Source organism: Rhincodon typus, chromosome 11, assembly GCF_021869965.1.
Source record: "Rhincodon typus isolate 14 chromosome 11, sRhiTyp1.1, whole genome shotgun sequence".
Lineage (NCBI taxonomy): Eukaryota > Metazoa > Chordata > Chondrichthyes > Orectolobiformes > Rhincodontidae > Rhincodon > Rhincodon typus.
In genome coordinates, this window is record NC_063342.1 from 67,810,819 (window position 1) to 67,831,358 (window position 20,540).

Genomic DNA, 20,540 nt, shown 5'->3' on the forward strand with positions numbered 1-20,540 from the left:
GTCTATGGCAAGGCCTAAATGACATTACGGCTACAAAATGAGAGTTAAGATGGCGGACAAAGACACATCCCTACCTGACACGTTCGATGCCTTCTATATTTAGTTTGACAGAATACCACCGACGTGGTGACGCCTGCCCTGAAAGCCCTGGACACACCTGTTCCCTCTGCCACCTCTTCAGAAGTAGATTAGTCTTCCTGGGATCAAACTGTGGAATGCAATGAGCCCGGACAGTTTCCCTGGCCGCGCACTCAGTTCCTGTGCAGACCAACTGATGCAGGTATTCTCTGACATCTTCAAACTCTCCATCTTAAGCTGAAATCCCTACCTGCTTCAAAAAGATCACCATCATCCCCGTACCCAAGAAAACACATGCAGTGTGCCTTAATGACTACTGCCCAGCAGCCCTGACTTGAATAATCATGAAGTGCTTTGAGAGGCTGGTCATGGCCAGCATCAAGTGCAATCTCCCAGCCTGCCTCGATCCCCTACAGTTTGCCTACCGACATAACAGGTCCACAGAGGATGCCATATTCCTAGCCCTGCACTCATCCCTGGAACATCTGGACAACAAAAACACCTACGTCAGACTCCTGCTCATTGACTACAGCTCCATCTTCAACACCATTATCCCCTCCAGACTGATCTCAAAACTGCATGACCTTGGTCTTGGCACCATGCTCTGTAACTGGATCCCCATAGGCCACAATCAGTAAGGATGGGTAACTGCAACCCCAACCCCCAAATTAACGCTCAACACTGGAGACCTCTACAATGAATGCCATCTACAAATTTGCTGATGACACCACCGTAGTGAGACAGATATCTAACAACGATGAGTCAAAATACAGAAGGTAGAGGGCATGGTGATATGGTGCAATGAAAACAATCTGTCTCTCAATGTCAGCAAAACTAAAGAACTGATCATCAGCTTCAGAAAGAAAGGAGGAGAACACGCCCCCATCCACATCAAAGGAAATGAAGTTGAGAGCGTGAAGAGCATCAATTATCATCACTCTGAGGTACAAGACGACCTGACCTGCACTTCCCACATAAATGTGACGGTGAAAAAGGCACACCAACACCTCTTCTTCCTCAGGCAGCTCAGGAAATTTGGCATGTCGGTAAGGTCCCTAACAAACCTCTACAGATGCACCATTGAAAGCATACTGTCTGGGTGCATGACGGTCTGGTATGACAACTGCTCTGTCCAGGACCGTAAGAACCTACAGAAGGTTGTGTGTACAGCCCTGACCATCACGGAAGTCAACCTTCTGTCTGTGGACTCTTTATATGGCTCGCTGCTGCGGAAAGGCGGCCAACATCATCAAAGACCCATTGCACCCTGGTAATGACCTCCTACAACCTCTTCTGTCAGGCAGAAGATACAGAAGCCTGAATACACACATGAGCAGGTTCAGAAATAGCTTCTGTCCTGCTGTTATCAGACTGTTGAATGGACTCTAGCCTCAAATAATGTAACTTGCAATGTAACCTATAAGCCTCTACGTCTTTTTGATCTGGACATCCTTTGCTTGCTGTGATCTGCCTAGACCTCTCATAAACAAAGCTTTTCGCTGAAATACACATGACATTAAATCAATCAGTCACCTCAGAACTCTTGGCCTAGAAATTAGTTTAAGCTTTGAAACACCAAATAAAATGATCTCTAGTTCAAAGGGGTCCAAGGATCACGACAATTCAGAACTTGGGTCTCAGCATATGATTGTAGTAAGCATCTGTTGACCATCATTTAATGTTCTGAAGAATACAATTTCAAGGTGGTTTTTGCTAAATACTGGAAAGAATGGGAGATAGCAGGGAGCAGTGCTGACTGTGACTGCCTCAGCTGTTAAAAAGCTTGTTTAACTAAGAAGATTTCTTTTTCCAAAGAGGCAGCTTTTGCCAGTGGCTGCTGCTAGCTAGAATGCATCATGTTCAGAAAATTTGAGTGGAGTAAACTCAACTTTGCGACCTAAGTTGTTTGCTATGCTTTTTGTGTGCTGTTTGACATTCAGAAATAATTTACATATTTATATACTTCATTTTGTTCTTGCAGACCCCAAATGGTAATGGTGCTGATGTGACAGAATACAGGCTGGAATGGGGAGTTGTGGAAGGTGTCATGCAAATATGTTATTGTGGCCCTGGTCTAAATTTTGAAGTGAAGGGGCTTTTGCCAGCCACTACATACTTTTGTAGAGTGCAGGTAATTGTGAAACTATTTAGAATTATAGAGTTATACAGCATGGAAACAGATCCATTGGTCTAATTTGTCCATGCCGACCAGATATCCTGCACTGATCGCGTCCCATCTGCCAGCATTTGCCCCATATCCTTCTTAAATCCTTCCTATTCATGTACCCATCAAGATACCTTTGAAATGTGATTTAGCTGCCTCCACCATGTCCTCTGGCAGCTTGTTCCAAACCAGCACCACCCTCTGCATGAAAAGTTGCCCCTCGGCTTCCTTTTGGATCTTTCCTCGCTCACCCTCCAGTTTTGGACTCCCCGACCCTAGGAAAAAGACCTTTGCTATTCATCCTGTCCGTGCCTGTCATGATTTTATAAACCTCTACAAGGTCACCCATCAGTCTGTGTGCTCAAGGGAAAAATGCTCCAGCCTACTCAACTCTTTCTCTAGCTCAAACCCTCCAAGCCCAGCAACATCCTTGTAGATCTTTTCTGCAAGATTTCAGAGGTACAAACATAGAACATGTGGATGTGCTGAGGACAAGGAGATTATGTGCACATAGAATTTAAACTGGCATAGATGTGATTAAAAGGTATAGGTTAAGGTGTGGGAGATGGTGGCATAGTGGTAATATCACTATACTAGTACTCCATATGCCCAGGCCAGTGCCCTGGGGATAAGAATTCAACTCCCACAATGGCAGCTGGTGGAATTTAAATTTCATAAGTGCGACCATGAAATCGATCTTTGCTTGTTGGAATAATTCCAAGATAAGATCCATCAGTACTAAATCTGCCTTTGAAAAACCTAGTTTAAATGAAAAAAGTTAATTGCCTTTTTCTTAATGTCCTTTGCTTCAAAAGAGTTACTGAATATATTATAAAATGCTGATGACATTAAGGAGTTACTGCATAACATACTTCTCATTGCTGAGGAGAATAGACATCCTAGAACCCCTTTTCAAATATTGCTATTTGTGTGAAGCAGAACTTCTTGTTCTATAATTAACTTGCTTTTTAATGCTTTGAACTTGTGGTCTTTTGTTCCATGTTGTAAATTACGTCAAATTAAAATAACAGATTTCCCTTTTCCTATTTGATTTCATATATTATGTGCTTCATTTTTAGACTGAAAAACCCAGTTTTCAGCATCAAAATAAAGACAAAGTACTGGAAATAATTTTCAGATTTGGTACCATCTTTAGAGAGAAAAAGATTTAACTTTTCGAGTGAGGTTTGACTCTTCCTCGGAATAGGTTTCTGCACCGTTGTCCATATCTCTAACACCAGGAGTCAGTTTTCTGGTTCTTTTCTGCGCTGCTCCCAACCCATACAGACCTCCTGTATGACCAGAACTGGACATAGTACCTGGATGTACTCCAATCAGTGCACTTTGCAGTCTGAGAGTCAAATTTACAAAGGCTGATGATCTCTTTCAACTCATCATTATTTCAACACTGTTCACAGGGGTCATTCCATTTTCCTTCCTATGTACAATGCTTTATACTTTGATCATATTCATTTTCACCAGTTGTATTTCTTATATGTTTTATCTGACTCTCCCGAACTGCCTTTTTTCCCTTTGAGTCTTATCATATTTGCAGAAAATATCAATTTGCATCGAGTTCCTGAATTCAAATAATGATAAGCAATAAGCTTTTTAAATTCAGTATTGTTTATACACCTGAACCTATTCCAACATAAAGTGCTGTTTTCAGTCAATTTCTTTAGTTATTCCCAAGATTCATCCTCAGTAGAGATACTAAGATTCTCTTTCAGTGAATGTTAAATTTTAAGTATGGACTTTATTCAGTCTCCATCCCAGTAAACTATATAACCTTTACCCAGTGTGCACTCCTTCATTATATTCTCAGAACAACTGTTCTGTTGTCAAAATGGTTTATTCTGGAATTTTTGTACACTATTTAGGTTGACTTTTCTACCACCCACCACCCATTCATAACATTAATCTATCTTTTCCAATCCCTTTGCCATTTTCAGTAACTCTAAAATATTTCAGACACTTTGTTTCCAAGCTGAACAGCCCACATTATTGTAGTTATTCCTCCTGCCTCAGATCTCAAATACTAGATGTCAGCTCCATGAGCTTCCTCCATAACCTCTGATACTTGAATGTTTCCCTTGTGTCCAGCAAATCAAACTGGGCATTGTACTCATGATGTAGTTTGACCTTATTACTGTACAGTCTCCTCATAATTTCCTGTAACTGATTATTGCTTGGACTGTACAGTCCCAATGTTCTGTTGACTTTAAGTAATATTTCTCAGCATCTTATGGATACATTTACCATCAAATCCACATAGATAAATCTGCGTGGTATACCACAAGGATCTGTTCTGGGTCCTGTTCTATTTGTGATTTCTGTAAATGATTTGGATGTAGGAGTGAAAGGCTGGATTAGCAAGTTCGTGGATGATACGAAGGTGGATCGAGTTGTGGATAGTGCAGAGGGCTGTTCTAGGTTACAAAGGGACATTGATAGGATGCAGAGCTGGGCTGAGAAGTGGCAGATGGAGTTTAATCCTGAAAAGTGTGAGGTGATTCATTTTGAATCTTGAAAGCAGAATACAGGGTTAACGGAAAGATTCTTGGCAGTGTGGAGGAGCAGAGGAATCTTGGAGTTCATTGCCAACAGTTCCCTGAAAGCTGCCACCCAGGTGGATAGAGTTGTTAAGAAGGCGTATGGTGTGTTAGCTTTCATTAATAGAGGGATTGCGTTCAAGAGGCGTGAAGTTACGCTGCAGCTATACAAAACCCTGGTTCGGCCACATCTGGAGTATTGTGTCCAGTTCCAGTTGCCTTATTACAGGAAAGATGTGAAAGCGTTGGAAAAGGTGCAGAGGGGATTTACCAGAATGTGGCCTGGAATGGAGGGAGGGTCTTACAAGGAAAGGTTGAGAGAGCTAGCCTTTTCTCTTTAGAACGAAGAAGGATGAGAGTTGACTTGATAGAGGTGTACAAAATGATCAGAGGTATAGATAGAGTGGATAACCAGAGACTTTTTCCTAGGGTGGAAGTAGCTATTATGAGGGGGCATAGTTTTAAAGTGAGTGGATGTAAATATAGGGGAGATGTCGGAGGTAGGTTCTTTACTCAGAGAGTGGTAGGGGCATGGAATGCATTGCCAGAGCGGGTAGTGGAGTCGGCCTCATTAGGGGCATTTACGCGGCTATTAGATGGGCATATGGATGATAGTATAAGGTAGGGGTGGAGGTTAAATAGACCTTAGGTTTAGGGTAAAAGTTCAGCACAACATCGTGGGCCAAAGGGCCTGTACTGTGCTGTACTGTTCTATATGCTATGTTCTAAATCGCTTACCTTTTGTTATTTTAACACCATATTGAGTTTTTTTTTCTATGTGTTGTTGCATTAAATTACATCTGCCATAGTCCGCTTTGCATTATTTTGTTTGAAAATTCTAAGATGTCTTCTCCAATGTCACTGCAGCATGTATTTAGCTGCCATTCTGAAAGTTCTGCATCAAAGTCAAATCATGAATTATAATACTCTAAACAATATTGAACTCGCTGAACCTGGGTGCGTCCTATTCAGTACTGGCAATGAATATTAAGTATTTTCTACATTTCAGCCAACTACTTCTTATTCCTTGTTATGTTTTACATTAAATCCCTACAGTTTTGAATGTAAATAACAGATTTTTATAGAACTGAAGTAATTAAGTGTTGTTCTCAATTATACTAATTGAGTTTGTAACCATTAACTGGAGTGAACTGGTAAGTTTTAATGTCAATGATTCACAGTACATTATTAAGAACTGAACAAGTATCAAAATATAACAATGGATGTTAAAGTTTTTTTTGTGAGTTAAAAGCCAAACAGTCTTTAAAAGTATTGTGTGTTGCATGTTATTAACTTTCAAACCTCTGTTTCCAGGCATTGAATGTTGCTGGTGCAGGTCCTTTCAGTGATGTGGTTTTGTGCATGACTCCACCATCTGTTCCAGCTGCTGTAAGTTTTCTGCAAATGATGGATGAAGACAAACTTGATACGCCACTTGACTCCCCTTCAACTTGTCTTGCCATACAATGGGAAGAGCCGCGCAATAATGGTTCTGAAATCACAAGCTACAGTATAGACTTTGGTGACAGGCAGCCAATAACAGTAGACAGGACGATTAACCATATCATTCGAAATCTGCAGCCAGATACAACATACAGGTATGGTGGATTCCAAGGATTCAAGTAGTACCTAGTTACTCTACATTGTTTGATTGTATGCCAAGAGGTGTCCCACAGTGGTTTAAGTTAGGTTTTAGTCTGCAACTGTCGAAGCCAAACTTTCTGTGACCAGTGTTTGTTTTTATAAAGCGATTTAAGAGTCTGTAATAGTCCTTGTAAGCAATTTTGATAGTTAATTTGGAAGATGAAATGTCACATCATCTAAACTTCTAAGCACTTGCATTATACAATCTGATTTGAACTTTCCAGTTTTCAATTTCTGATTGATTCACTAATTGTACTGAGATATTCGTATCACTCCCTTTTTTGTTATTTTTTACCATAAATCTACTTTTCTCATGATGTCCTCCCTGTCATCGTATTTACGTGTTAACATAACACACTTGCTGATTTTTCTTCTTGTCAGGAGTACTCCCTGCAGAAATTACCACAATTAACTTGTTTATAAATTGATTAGTTAAAATTAACTTTGATTTTAATGGTTCCTCAGAGACAAGTTACAGTACTTTGTACCTAGCAAAAAATATGGAATTTGGCCTTCTTTGTATTTGCTGTAGCTTTCATTGTTTGAACACTCTTCCACTGCTTTTTGGCCAGTATACATGCCTTGGTTAGTTTCTGCCTGAAACTCAAAACATAGGCTGAAATGTAGTCTCTGGACTTTGGTTTATCAATTTCTCTTAATCAGTTTGAGTGGTCCTATTATTCCAGTTCGGTATATCGGTTCAAAAGGAGCGAATCCTATGGACTCATTATGAACATCCCTAATAGTGAACAGTAACAATACCTTTATCCTAATCATTAGAAGACTCCTGACAATGAGCTCTAATTATGGTTTTCAAAGTTTGATGCCATCTTCCCAAAACACCTTAAGATTGTGGATGATAAGTCGAAGATGTCAGTTGTTCAATTCCCAAACTAATTCTTGATACTTTGAATTTTTATCTCACAAAATTTGAACCTTGATCTAATTCTTTAGGTAATCCATACTTCGTTAAAACGATCTAACATCCTATGCTGTTTTTGCAATATTTCTGCCCTAAAAACACGACCTGAGGAAATCTTGTAGAAATATCCATAATTAATAAAGGATACTGATTTTCAGTCCTGGCTTTAACTGTTTAAAACCCTGCTGAACGGTTTTCTATTGTAAATTCTACAAATGTCTAAATAAGTTTCTTTCTTATTCTAAATTTTAATTGACAAGCTTCAGAAACAAGCCTGTAGGCATTATGTATTGCTTTATTAACAGTTTTATACCCTACAGATTTTTCTTCTGACAAAATTGCACACAGTCCTAGCTGTGTCTGTCAAAACACACTAATATTTTTGGTCATTTAATCTGCCCAGCTATCTTTTCATGAAATGTCATTCTACATCATCCATAGTAAAATTTAGCAGTAATCATAGATTTTTGATTAAATGGAATCCTTGATTGGAATTCGAACTCTGAGTTAGCACCTCTTCTTTAAAGAAAGCTTCTCTCGAGCCAACTCCTGTAGATTTATTTCCCACTCTCTTTTAAGACTAAACTTTTTCAAAGTTAATTTCCTTTTCCATTTCTATTTCCCTTCTGCTTCCAAGTCTTTTCCTTTGCCTTTCTTCCTGTTTCTCTTCTACCTCAAGTTTATTTTCCCTAGTTTGTTTTCTCTCTGTGAAGTTATTTTTTTCATTTCTTAATGGATCTTAGCTAATTCTAACTGCGACATGTCAGTTTCAGATTATCCTTCTTGTAATTCCAAATGCTGGATAATCACTTTCAGCATCTCCTCCTCATGGGATCCTGCTGTTATTTCCATGTTCAATTTCCCTGCTGGTCTCAGTTAACCGTGTCAAATACTCTGGTTTTAGACTCCCGGAAAACTGTTAACAACATTCAAAACAGTCTTGAAAATCCAATCCATTCAGAAAACTTCACAAAACCTGTGTTCAGCACCATGGTGTTCCTGCTTCTTTAAAGGGGACACTCTTCCCTTCGATTGATTCGAATCCTAAATGAGCCCCCACTTATTATGATCACAGCTGATGATACTACAGGACAAGTCCAATCCCAGACTGAAATTTGCCTTGATAGATCATATGTTTGTTCATTTTAGTTAGTGTGGTGGTTTATTACTGAAACATAGTCAAGTGAGACTGCAGAGTTTCTCTAACTGAAGTTTATTACACAGTACAAAAAGTATCAAATCAAGCTATCCAAATATTTAACAACATTTGATAAATCTGATTTTAGGTAGGTGTCCAAAACAATCTATTAAAACCCTGCTAAACAGTTCTTCGAAAACTAGAATTAAAGGTGCTGGTTTAATTAATGCTTGGAATTTCTGAACTACCAGATATGCCACACATCTGGTAGTTGAGAAATTCCAAGCATTAATTAAACCAGCTCCTTTAATCCAGTTTTTGAAGAACCATTTCGCAGAGTTTTAATAGATTGTTTTGGGCATGTATGGCATATCTGATAAAAATTTGATCACACGTGTTTCTAATCCTGGCCAGTAGCATTTTGTGAGCCACTCATAACATGGTATTATAATATTCAGATGAAACCATCACCTGATGGACCCTGTCCATACTTTATCATCTGGTATTTGAGATGTTCTCCATTTCCTCATTAGTACTCTGTCTTTCAAGTAGTAACACTCATGTTTGGTATTGACTACATTGGGCATGCATCTTTCAGTTCCAAGACCTATTGTTTTGCAGATCTATTTAAGAAGATGGGCTCAACATGTCAGCCCCATTCTCTCTATCTCATCCTTTTGAGCTAAGTTTTCAACATTTTATGTATTAACTGAATTTCCAAGACATCTTGTCGGACCATAGACTCTTCTTCCTGTCTAAATCTATGGCCAAGATCTAATCACAACAGCTGGGAAATAATCTGAAATGTTCTCTTCTATCATTTCAGTTTCTTGCACCTGCACTGGTTGTTCCATCACCCTCAGTGAGACCACTGTTTTTGAACCAACTAGGTCATTTGCCAAGATAAGATCCACTCCTTCTTCTGTTGAAATTTACCTATCTACTCCTTCATTTTAAAAATCTATTCGCTGGTAGGATGTGGGCGTTGCTGGCTGGATCAGCATTTATTGCTTACCCCAAGTTGCCCTTGAGGAGGTAGAGGTGAACTGCCTTCTTGAATCGCTGTAGTCATATGCTGCAGGTAGACCCACAATGGTTAGGGATGGAATTCTAAAACTTCTCAATTTATAAGGTTACTCTTTATTCTAATTCTGTGAACTGGAACATGTTTGTAGCATCCATATTTATTTACAGTTAATATTTTTGCCTTCATTAAGCCCTCTGGACAAAAGTATCGTCAGCCAACATCAGTGACTGACTTGCTCCTCCAGTATCTTTCTGTATATTTATTGGTTTACCTCTTTGATGAGAAGCATCATAAAATAAGTTTCTTTTTGATCTGAAATATTCAGAACCTCCAGTGGCCTGATTCTGTTCGTCAATATTCAAAGAATTTTCATGATTACCCTGAGTCGTTTTTTTTTTTTTTGGTACATTCAAAGAAATACATTCTCTTTGTAATACAGCTACGGTTTTAATACCTTTTAAAACAAAATCAATAGTGGGATGTAGGCATTACTGGCTGGATTTGCCCTTGAGAAAGTGGTGGTGAGCTGCCTTCTTGAATTCTTGCAGTCCCTGTGATATAGGTAGACCCACAATGCCATTTAAGGATGAAGTTCCAGGATTTTAACCGAACAATACTAAAGGAAATGCAATATGTTTCCAAATCAGGATGGTGAGTGGTTTGGAGGGGAATTTATTCCCATGTATTTGCTGCCCTTGTCCTTCTAGATGATAGCGGTTGTGGTTTGGAAAGTGCTATCTCAGAAGCCTTGGTGAGTTTCTGCTATGTATCTTGTAGATAGTACATGCTACTGCTACTGCGTATCTGTGGAAGTGGTGCCAATCAAGCATCACACCCTTTTCTTTTCCCGATGCCCTATTTTCTGAAGATTCTTCGGATATTCTTACTATTGCAATCAATCTCCCATTTAATTTGCAGCAGTTGGCTTTTGTATGTCCAATCTTATTATATTGTAAGCATGTTAATTTCGTTATATCACTGTTTGGTTCTATGTTTTCTCCTTTATTACTTTGGCAACCTACTGTTTGTTCTCTAAAACCAGTACCTCGTCCATGTGCAGATTTTCAGTTTGTTCAGTTGCCTTATGGATTCCCATATGACTGTCTCTTCATCTTTAACATTGTGTGAAATCTCATAGGTATCTGCCAAAATTGCTGCTTCTCTGATTCTTGATAGTTGGCCCTCCTCTAAGTAGGTTTTTGGGTTTGTAGGAATGTTGTTTCTGAATTTTTCTGTAATCATAATTTATCTTACATTCTCAATTTTCTCTAACTTTTGTATACCTAAACTACTGAACCCATTGCATTTATTTTTCCTTCAGAAATTCTACAAATATCTGATTCAGTTTAGTTTTATAGTTCTAAATTTTAATTTACAAGCTTCAGGAACCATAAGGGTTTGGCATTGCCTTATTAACAGTTTCAAAAACTGCAGATTGTTCTTCTGATGATCTTGTGTATACAGTTATAACTGTACCTGTCAAAACATTTTAAAGGTGTAAACATCTTTTGGCCATTTCGTCTGTCCAGCCAGCTACCAAATGAGGTGAAATGTCTTTTGGACTTTATCCTCAGTAAAATTTGGCACTAAAGTGTAGATTCTTTGTTTGATTCTGATTCCAATTAAGAATCTTTCTCAAGCTTTTTAATTTGCTTTTCTATAGCTAAGTCATATTCTCTAATTTCCCTGTCTCTTTAGAGTTGAAGTTTTTTTGTTTTAATTGTAACTCCTTTCAAATTAATCTATTTTTTCTTCCCTCACTGTCCATTTGTCTGTTTTTAGAGTCACTACCGTTTGGAAACAGGCATTTCAGCCCATGCAGTTCACACCTTGAAGACCATCTGACCCAGACTCGCCCTTTTACCCTATCCCTGTAATCTTGCATTTAGCATGGCCAATCCACCCAACCTGCACATCTTTGGATTGTGGGAGGAAACTGGAGCACCTGGAGAAAACCCATGCAGACACAGGGAGAATCTGCAAATTCCACACAGTCACCCAAGGGTGGAATTGAACCCAAGTTCTTGGTGCTGTGAGGCTGCAGTGCTAACTGCTGAGCTATTATTTCTTTATTCTGTCATTCCAATTTAACTCCTCTTAACTCTATGTCCTGTTCCGTTGCTCTATCCTTCTGTTTTTCATCTAACTCAAGACTTTTCACTAACCATATCCCAGCTAATTCTTGCATCTCATATTCAGGTTTCTCTTCTAATTCTAAATGTTGGATAATCACTTGAGCTCTTAGTTCTAGCTTCAATTTATTCACTAATTCTCTGAGTTTGGCCATTGTCAAGTAATTTAAAGAGTCCAGTGTGATATCTTTCACTCCCAGAAAACTCTTAGTAACATTCAAAGCCATTGTCAAAATCTGTACGATAAACTCTGCTACAACACAGCTGTTTTATGTCGAGCACCTCCACATACACATCTCTTGAAAAGAGGCACAGATCTGTCTTAATTTCAAAGAACTGAACTCCACAAGAGCCATCACTTGGTATGATCACAGCTAATGTTACTACTGCACAAGCAAAATACAGAATAAAATTTGGCATGACAGATGTCATTTTGTTTTGTTCCTGTTTGTTTAGAATCAAGGGGCAGTCTTTTGCTGAAATACCAGCAATGCAGATTGCATATTTGATTTTAACAATTAAACAGAAGTTTGTTCTCCAGTTTAAAAGGTTTCTAAAAATGTAGCAAAACAAATTCCCATCCACCCAGACAGTCATTTTATAGTTACTCAAAAACCAGAGACAGATCTTTCCCTAATCAATCAGTAGGTCTTCTAGTTCCAATTCTAAGCTATGAGGTCTTTTCCCTGGAATATTCACACAATTGCAATCTTAGAATTGTTCAGCTTTTAATAAACAATACAAATTACCAACAAAACAGTCCTACTCTGGAAATTTCACAAACTAAACTCTTTCACTGAGTTAACTTGTTCCCTTAACTGTTCTGAACAATCTTTTTGTTGGAGAAAGTAAAATGGCATCTGAGTCCAGTCATATTGTCTTCAAATTAGCCAAAAAAAGCCTTCCAATACAATCAAACTACCATTTACACTGCAGGAGCCATGTATTGGTTTAAAATTGTGGTTCCAAAAAGACTGAACCAGTTGATTTTTAAACCTGTAGCACAAATAGACTGTAGCCAGTCTCTGTGGCACAATTGGTTAGCGCATTCGGCTGTTAACCAAAAGGTTGGTGGTTCGAGCCCACCTGGGGGCGAAGTTCAAGGGCAAGCACGGTGGCTGAGTGGTTAGCACTGCCGCCTCACAGTGCCAGGGACCCAGGGTCAATTCCACCCTCGGTCGACTGTATGTGTGGGGTTTGCACGTTCTCCCCGTGTCTGCGTGGGTTTCCTCCGGATGCTCCGGTTTCCTCCCACAGTCCAAAGAGGTGCAGTCTAGGTGGTTTGACCATAGTGTTCAGGGATGAGTAGATTAGGTGGGTTATAGGGGGATGGGTCTGGGTGGGATGCTCTGAGGGTCAGTGTGGACTTGTTGAGCTGAAGGGCCTATTCCCACACTGTAGGGATTCTATGATTCCATGATGATCAAATAAACCAACACCCATGTGCCACTAGTTTGAAACCCAAGCACTTTTTGAAAAAATATATATTAAAAACAACTTTTGTTGCATACTGTATTTCTGCAAACTGAAATTAACTACACTTCGCCAAAAGCAATCACTGGTCTCACTGTGGTAAGTAGTAACTTATCTTGCTGTGTACATTAGAACAATGGACAGTACAGCATAGGAACAGGTCCTTCAGCCAACCATGTCTGCGCTGACCATAATGTCTTTCTAAGCTAATGCCGTCTGCCTGAACGTGATGTGTATACCCCTATTCCTCGCCTGTTTTTGTGTTTGTCTAATTACCTTATAAATGTTGCTGCTTCTACCACCTCCCTTGGCAGTGTGTTCCAGGCATCTTAACACCTTCCATGAAAAAAAAGACTTGACTCACACATCTTTCAACTTTCCCCTCTCATCTTAAACCTATGCCCTATAGTATTTGACATGTCCACTCTGACTGTCCACTCTATCCAACCATCTCATAATTTTATATACTTCTGTCAGGTCTCCCCTCACGGTCTAGTGCTCTTGTGAAAATAGTCCAAGTTTGTCCAACACCACCTAATAGCTAACACACTCAAGTCAAGGCAACACCCTGGTAAAACTCTTTTGCACACTCTCCAAAGTCTCCACATCCTCTTTACAGTGTGACAACCAGAACTATATATGATACTCCAAATATGGCCTAATTAAAGTTTTATATAATGCAACATGACTTGCTAACTTTTATACTCAATGCCCAACCGATGAAGGCAAGCATGTTATACGCCTTCTTTATTACCTCATCCACTTGTGTTACCACTTTCAGGGAGCTATGGACTTACACCCCAAGATCCCTCTGTATACCAATACTCCTAATGGTCCTGCCATTTGGTGTATACTTTCCGCTTAAATGCATCATCTCACACTTGTCCAGATTAAACTCCATCTACCATTTCTCTGCTCAGCTTTCCAACTGAGCTACATCTTGCTGTATCCCTTGGCAACCTTTCTTATTATCTACAAATCCACCAATTTCATGTCATCTGCAAACTACATTTTCATCCAAATCATTTATTTATATTACAAACAGCAGAGGTCCTAGCACTGAACCTTGCGGAACACCACTGGTCAGAAAACATTCCTCTACAACGACCCTCTATGTTTCATGACCAAGCCAATTTTGTATCACCATGGATCCCACGTGACTTAATCTTCTGGACCAGCCTATCATGAGGGACCTTGTCAGAGATGCTTTATTCGTAAAGTCCATGTAGACAGCATCCACTGCCCTTCCATCATCAACCATTTTTCTCACTTCCTCACAAAACTCAAACAAATTTGAAGGACAAATCCCTCTCAAAGCCATGCTGACTATCCTTAATAAGTCCATTCTTTTCCACATACAGATAAATCCTGTCCCTAACAATCTTTTCCAATAATTGCTGTGCGACTGATGTAAGGCACACTAGCCTGTAATTTCCTAGATTATCCCTGTTGCCTTTCTTAAACAATCGAGCAACACTGGATGTTCTCCAGTCTCCTGGGACCTTGCCTGTGGCTAAAAAGGATACAAAGATCGCTGTCAAGGCCCCAGCAATGTCCACCGTAGCCTTCCTCCATATCCTTGGATAGATCCCATCAGACCCTGGTGAGTTGTAGATCTGCCTTTATGCTTTTCAAGACACCCAATATCACCACCTCCTTAATAATGACATGCCCGAGAATATCAAAATATCACTCCTTGATCTTACCATCATGTGAATGTGTATATTACTGTGTATAAGTATTGTAAAATGTTGCAGCTGATATTTCATCTAACCTGATCTAATCTCAAAATTATGCGATAATGAATGCAAGGGAGTGTGTCAGTACTTTATCATCAAAACCATTTTTTTTCACTTTCAGAATACGAGTACAGGCTGTAAACAGCATTGGACCTGGTCCTTTCAGCCATACCATTAAAGCAAAAACAAAGCCACTGCCTCCAGAGCCACCTCGACTTGAATGTGTAGCCTTTAGTTATCAAACTCTGAAGCTGAAATGGGGAGAGGGGACTGCAAAAGTTTTGGCATCGGATGCCATTCAGTATGTCTTGCAAATGGAGGACAAGACCGGGAGGTAACTTCAGAATCTATTTCTAATGGATGCCACTAAAATGGCCAAAATGAGATGTATAAAAGTTCCAGAAAGTGACTCTGACTCATCATCTTTTTGTTCCCTTTCCCTTGTCCTGTGGATAAATGCCTAGCTTCCAAAGGTATTTCTTTCTGATAGAATTGCCACAATTAAGAATGTACTGTGTGAAAGTGTGTGTACTGGCATCACATTTCTTCATCCCATTGATTCATGCCATGGTTTCGTCTTAAAATGTAAATGAATACTTTAAAAGCTGCTTGATTTTGGATGAATCCCATGTTCCATACATTAGGGAATAACTAAATAGTTCCATGAACATTGTATATTGGCCATGGTGCAGCAACCTCTTAAATTGATTTCGAGGCCTGACTTCTGTACATGAGCATGCTATAAATGAAAGCGTAGATTTGTGTAAATAATTTCTATAAATTATTCTTAGGAGCAACTAGTAATTCACTTGCATAGCATTCATATTTATTGGAATTCCATTGTCAAACCTTCTTCTCACAAATTGACTGTGGGTTATAGAGAACCATGGTGGCTGCACCCAAAAACCTTTCTAAGCAATGAAGTGTGACTGGGAAAGCAAGGATTTGCTTAACATATTTAAACAATAAAAGTTGAGAAAAATTCAGCCAGGAAGAAGAAAATTGGCACAGATATGGTTGTCAGTGACAAATAAGACAAATTTCAGAAGCAAAATGTTGAAACCAATTGCAAGCCATAAAGAGTTCCATTTTAAAAATAATAAGAACCAGCCAGGCATCAAGGGTACATTACAGCCATAAGTTAGTCTTAAAGAAGTCTTTTTTAATAAATGAGGAAAAACTGAGTGTTTAATACTTGGTGGAGGACAAGTCTGAAATGCTTCAGAATTTTGCAGATGCCATTAATACCTGGGTGATCTTTCAGGTATTCAACGATATACAAAGGACCATGTCACACACACAAAGTTCAAAGACTCAATGAGTCAACATGCTACAGATTTAAAATTCAGGCATGTAATGAAGCAGGTGAAGGACCCTTTTCTGACGTTTACACTTTCACAACTGCCAAATCTCCCCCATCTCCTGTTAAAGGTAAGTGCTTATTGATTTTTTTTTTAATTTGGTTATCTTGGATCATTAGACCTATAGATTACATTTAATGTCAGTGTAAGCACCAATTATGTGTCCATTTTCAGTTTTTGAAGTTGCCAAGGGTAGTTCTCCAGTAACCTCAAAGAATTTTGCCAGTGTTCCATTTTAAAGGCCTGAAAAGGCAAACAGCATTTTTTTTTCCCCCGAGTTATCTCTCCTTTTAAATTATGCCATTTATTTCACCTATCCCATCCTAAATGCAGCTTCATTCACCTGTTGTTTCCAAACAGCGGTCCTTCAAATTAGAGTAAATCCATCCAATTTTGGTGACTTCTCCATGATGACTATGAATGTCACTCAGTAAACAATCAGTAGAAAATACATTTGTAAAAGGAGGTTTTTCAATCTCCAGGTAAATTGCCATTCCTTAAAGAAGAGAAGAGCAGACCAGAGGATCCGTCACCCTAGCGTGATGGTGTGTGCCTTCTGCGATTTGGTTCTTAGCATCACTGCTGAAAAGCTGAAATTGCTATTCAGTTCCAGGTGGTGTCTGGCCTCCGAAGACAGATGGATTTTATATCCATGCAAAATGCATAGCCACAATGGCTGCAACCTGTTGCTTACAAATGTGTATCCTCTTGATACAAGGGGAGGTGATGGCCTAGTGGTAGTATTTCTGGACTGTTAATCCAGAGACCAGACAACATTCTGGGGACCCGGGTTCAAATCCCGCCATGGCAGATGGTGGAAATTAAAATTCAATAAATATGTGGAATTAAGAATCTAATGATGACCGTGAATCCGTTGTCGATTGTCAGAAAAACCCATCTGGTTCGCTAACGTTCTTTAGGGAAGGAAACTGCCATCCTTACCTGGCCTGGCCTACATGTGACTCCAGACCCACAGCAGTGTGGTTGCCTCTGGGCAATTAGGGATGGGCAATAAATGCTGCCTAGCCAGCAACGCCCTCATCCTGTGAATAAATAAAGAAAAAAAAGTCCATCCCTTGTTTAAAAAAGACTATATACTAATTTCATAACTGCCTTTATTATCTGCATTACTAAATTAATCTTTCTAATTCCCTTCTGACCAGCTCCAAGATTAAAGCAACTGAAGGAGAATGTATGTGATCTCACATGGGAACCTTTGCCAGCAATGAAGGGGGATCCAATTGTTTACAATGTTCAGGCCATGGTTGGCAAAGACTCTGAATTCAAACAGGTAAAGTTTCATTTGGATTTACTTGGACGATGCGAATTTAAGTGCTTGTTTTACATGTTCATGGGATGTGGGTGTCACAAAATAGACCAGCATTTATTAATTGCCTATCCCTGATTTCCATCTTGAGCCATTGCAGTCCTTGGCATGTAGGCCACCCACCTTCGTTCTTTGTAATAGAGGACAGGCATTGGGAGACAGAAGCTGAGTTACTCAACAACGAATTCCTCTTCTCTAGGAATTCTGATTTGCAGTTGTAGCCGTAGTATGCACATGACCGGTCCAGTTCAATTTCTGATCAATGGTGTCACCTAGGATACTGCTGGTGAGGCATTCAGCAATGGTAATGTCACCGAGAGTCAAGTGGCAATGGTTAGATTCCCTCGTGGAGATGGTCTTTATCTGACACTTATCCAATAAACAAAGATGTTGTCCAGGTCTTGCTGCGGATTGGCACAAATTGCTTCGCTATCTGAAGAGTCTGTACTTGTACCGAACAGTGCACAACCATCAGTAAACTTTGCCACTTTGACCTTTATAAATATAGGCAAGTTTACTGATGAGGCAACTGAGGGTGTAAGCATTACTACAGAATTAACCATCTGTTCTGATACCTGGTGTTCTCTGCTCACCTTGTTTAGCACTTGTGGACTTAGAAATTCTTTTCAAACCCTGATTTTATTTTAACCCTTTTACTGTCTCTTGATGCTGTGTTCTCCTTTCTCAAATCAGAAAAGGAGGCATTCATCACCCTATGCCATTCCACTTGAATAATTAAAACTCAGGGTTTTGTAGCCTCTTGTCTGATAATTACTGTTTTTCTGATACATACCCACCCCATTGTTGATATTATAGAGGATAGGTGAATTAAGTTTAAATGATAGGCAGGTATGATTGTCCCAAGCAGAGACTTAAACTCATAGCTTCTGAAATTGCTTTACTTCTGCCAGTATTGGTTTGTTAGTGAAAGCATTCCACTCGGATCTGAGCACCCTATGGTGCTATAGTGTTTTTAACTGTAAGAATAGATTATCTTGGTGTTTCATTTTCATGGATTGAACATTGATTATAAGTGGTGATATAATTGAGAAAAATATAGTGTTTTGCTTAAATGTAGGCATCAGCAATGCTCCACTAGACATTTTAATTTGAGTGATAAAGAAAATCTACTGTGTCTCATTGCACATTTGAGTGCTACAGTGGTGAGAGAAGTGTTGCTACAGTGGTGAGAGAAGTGTTGCTACAATGTGTGAAATTGGTGAAAGTATGCTCAAGTATGTGAAGGGGAATTCAGCAGTACAACATTGCGTCATTCATTTGTGCATTTACCTTATTGAGGTATTCATTTTTAAACTAAACATAAAAAAAATATTTTTGATGACTAAGGAACACCATGAATCTAGTAACAGTAATTTCAAATGGTTTTTATTAATCCCATATGCAACCTGCTTTGTCATTCTGTCCATACCAGCAAGATCTGATTAAACAGGGCATATATTTCTACAGAATAATATGGAGTTAGCTTAATAACCAATGTTTTACACAATTAAAGATTTTGTTTCTCGAAATAACATTGTTAGAATGAATAGTAATGGTAATTACCTGTAATCTTATCATTGATTAGTAGTGAATAGTTGAAATTTATTCTATAATTGCGTTTGTCATAATTGTAAAATGTGGGACTGTTTTCAATATTTATTTTCGGTCTGGAAATTATTCTCCTAAACAATCGAATGGTACCCTTTGGACATAAGAAAATGGGAAAATGTTACTGAGTATTTCAGTGGTATTGTCCATGCTTTGGACACTTCAACCAGTTTTTGTATTAAAAACCCAAGTGCTCTTATTGGTGAGGCAGACAAAGGGACACAGAGTTCAATTGACAGTTTAACTTGATTTTAATAACAAAATATTCCTTGTTAACAACATAATGTGAGCATTTCCAAAATTGCCACAATATTTACTCTCTATCTAGCTCTAGCTGTCTGAGAAAGGATATTACCCTTAACCTTTCTACGAAGGTGGGTATTGCAGGTCAGGGCAAATCTTCACCTGGGTCATCTTTGATTGCCACATGGTCTTCCATCACAAGTCTTGCTGCAAATCTTTGCTAAGGGATGTGGCTTCCAGTGTGTTTTTATCACCCCTCGCCCCAGACCTGCCTGAATATTCTGTGGTCTTTGTTTAGTGGGGTCATGAGCAAGGTTTAAAACATCCAATGGGTCACGCCAATACACTTCACTGTTGCCATGCCAGGGAAGTGTAAATTGCATCACCTCAGGCACTGGCTGGAAATTAAGGTACCAGGAAGTCTGATCAATAGTTCTCCAATGTACACTCTTCGGGCTGGTTGCCCCAGAAACTTTGTGACCTCTTTGACCTTGGCTTCCACTGTTCTCTGTTGCCAATAGCTGCTGGCTGCTTATTTAGTCAATTTTCTGTCGGGCCCGATTTCTCCAACTGTTGACTCAATTTAGAATGTCTAATTTTGGCCCTTTGTTGCTTGACCACAGCCCCTCATGTTGATCATTTGAAGCTCTAGTGAAAATAGGATCACAGGCTAAGACCACGCTGTCATGCAGACACATATCAAGTCTCAGACAGATAGCCTAAACTGTCTTAGTATCTGGTTTCCCCATTGCACTTGGACAAAATACTCTATAAACTCCCTAGCTCTCTTATGTAGGAGAATACAGGCTTCTAGTTTCTAGATGAGTACCTTCTTCCAGCAGATGACTTTAACCATGAGGATGGTGGGGTAGATCAAAATAAACAGGATGAACAACACATAGGAGTGTGTGTGATAGGAGTCGTACCCCCAGCCTCAGTAGATATCATGCCAACTAGTCACTTACTTCCCTGATACCCTTTTGAATTTGCTCTGTCTGCTGAAAAACAGTTGCAGAAACTTTGTGTCCAAACCTCCTGTGATTTTTCTGCTAGGAGTTCAATGCTAGTGTTGTACTTCTTTCAATAATCCCCTAAAGTTGCCTGAGTTCATCAGTGACATTGATAAAGATCT

The 20,540-nt window shown here is 39.3% G+C and overlaps 1 protein-coding gene and 1 non-coding gene across 10 annotated transcripts in view; both read left to right on the top strand.

Annotated features, from left to right (window-relative positions):
* fndc3a (fibronectin type III domain containing 3A) overlaps positions 1–20,540 on the top strand; it is a 138,629-nt gene that overhangs the window by 65,298 nt on the left and 52,791 nt on the right. For all 9 annotated transcript variants that reach the window (XR_007263196.1, XM_048602791.1, XM_048602788.1 and 6 more), the window contains 5 exons: positions 2,060–2,209; positions 6,109–6,392; positions 14,991–15,203; positions 16,134–16,300; positions 17,394–17,521. Coding sequence is in view for 8 of the 9 variants with exons in the window: in XM_048602791.1 (XP_048458748.1) it covers positions 2,060–2,209; positions 6,109–6,392; positions 14,991–15,203; positions 16,134–16,300; positions 17,394–17,521 (942 nt within the window). In the remaining variant the exon portion in view is untranslated. The remainder of the gene's footprint in view (positions 1–2,059; positions 2,210–6,108; positions 6,393–14,990; positions 15,204–16,133; positions 16,301–17,393; positions 17,522–20,540) is intronic.
* trnan-guu lies at positions 12,679–12,752 on the top strand. The gene has a single exon. It is a non-coding gene; the product is annotated as a tRNA-Asn (tRNA).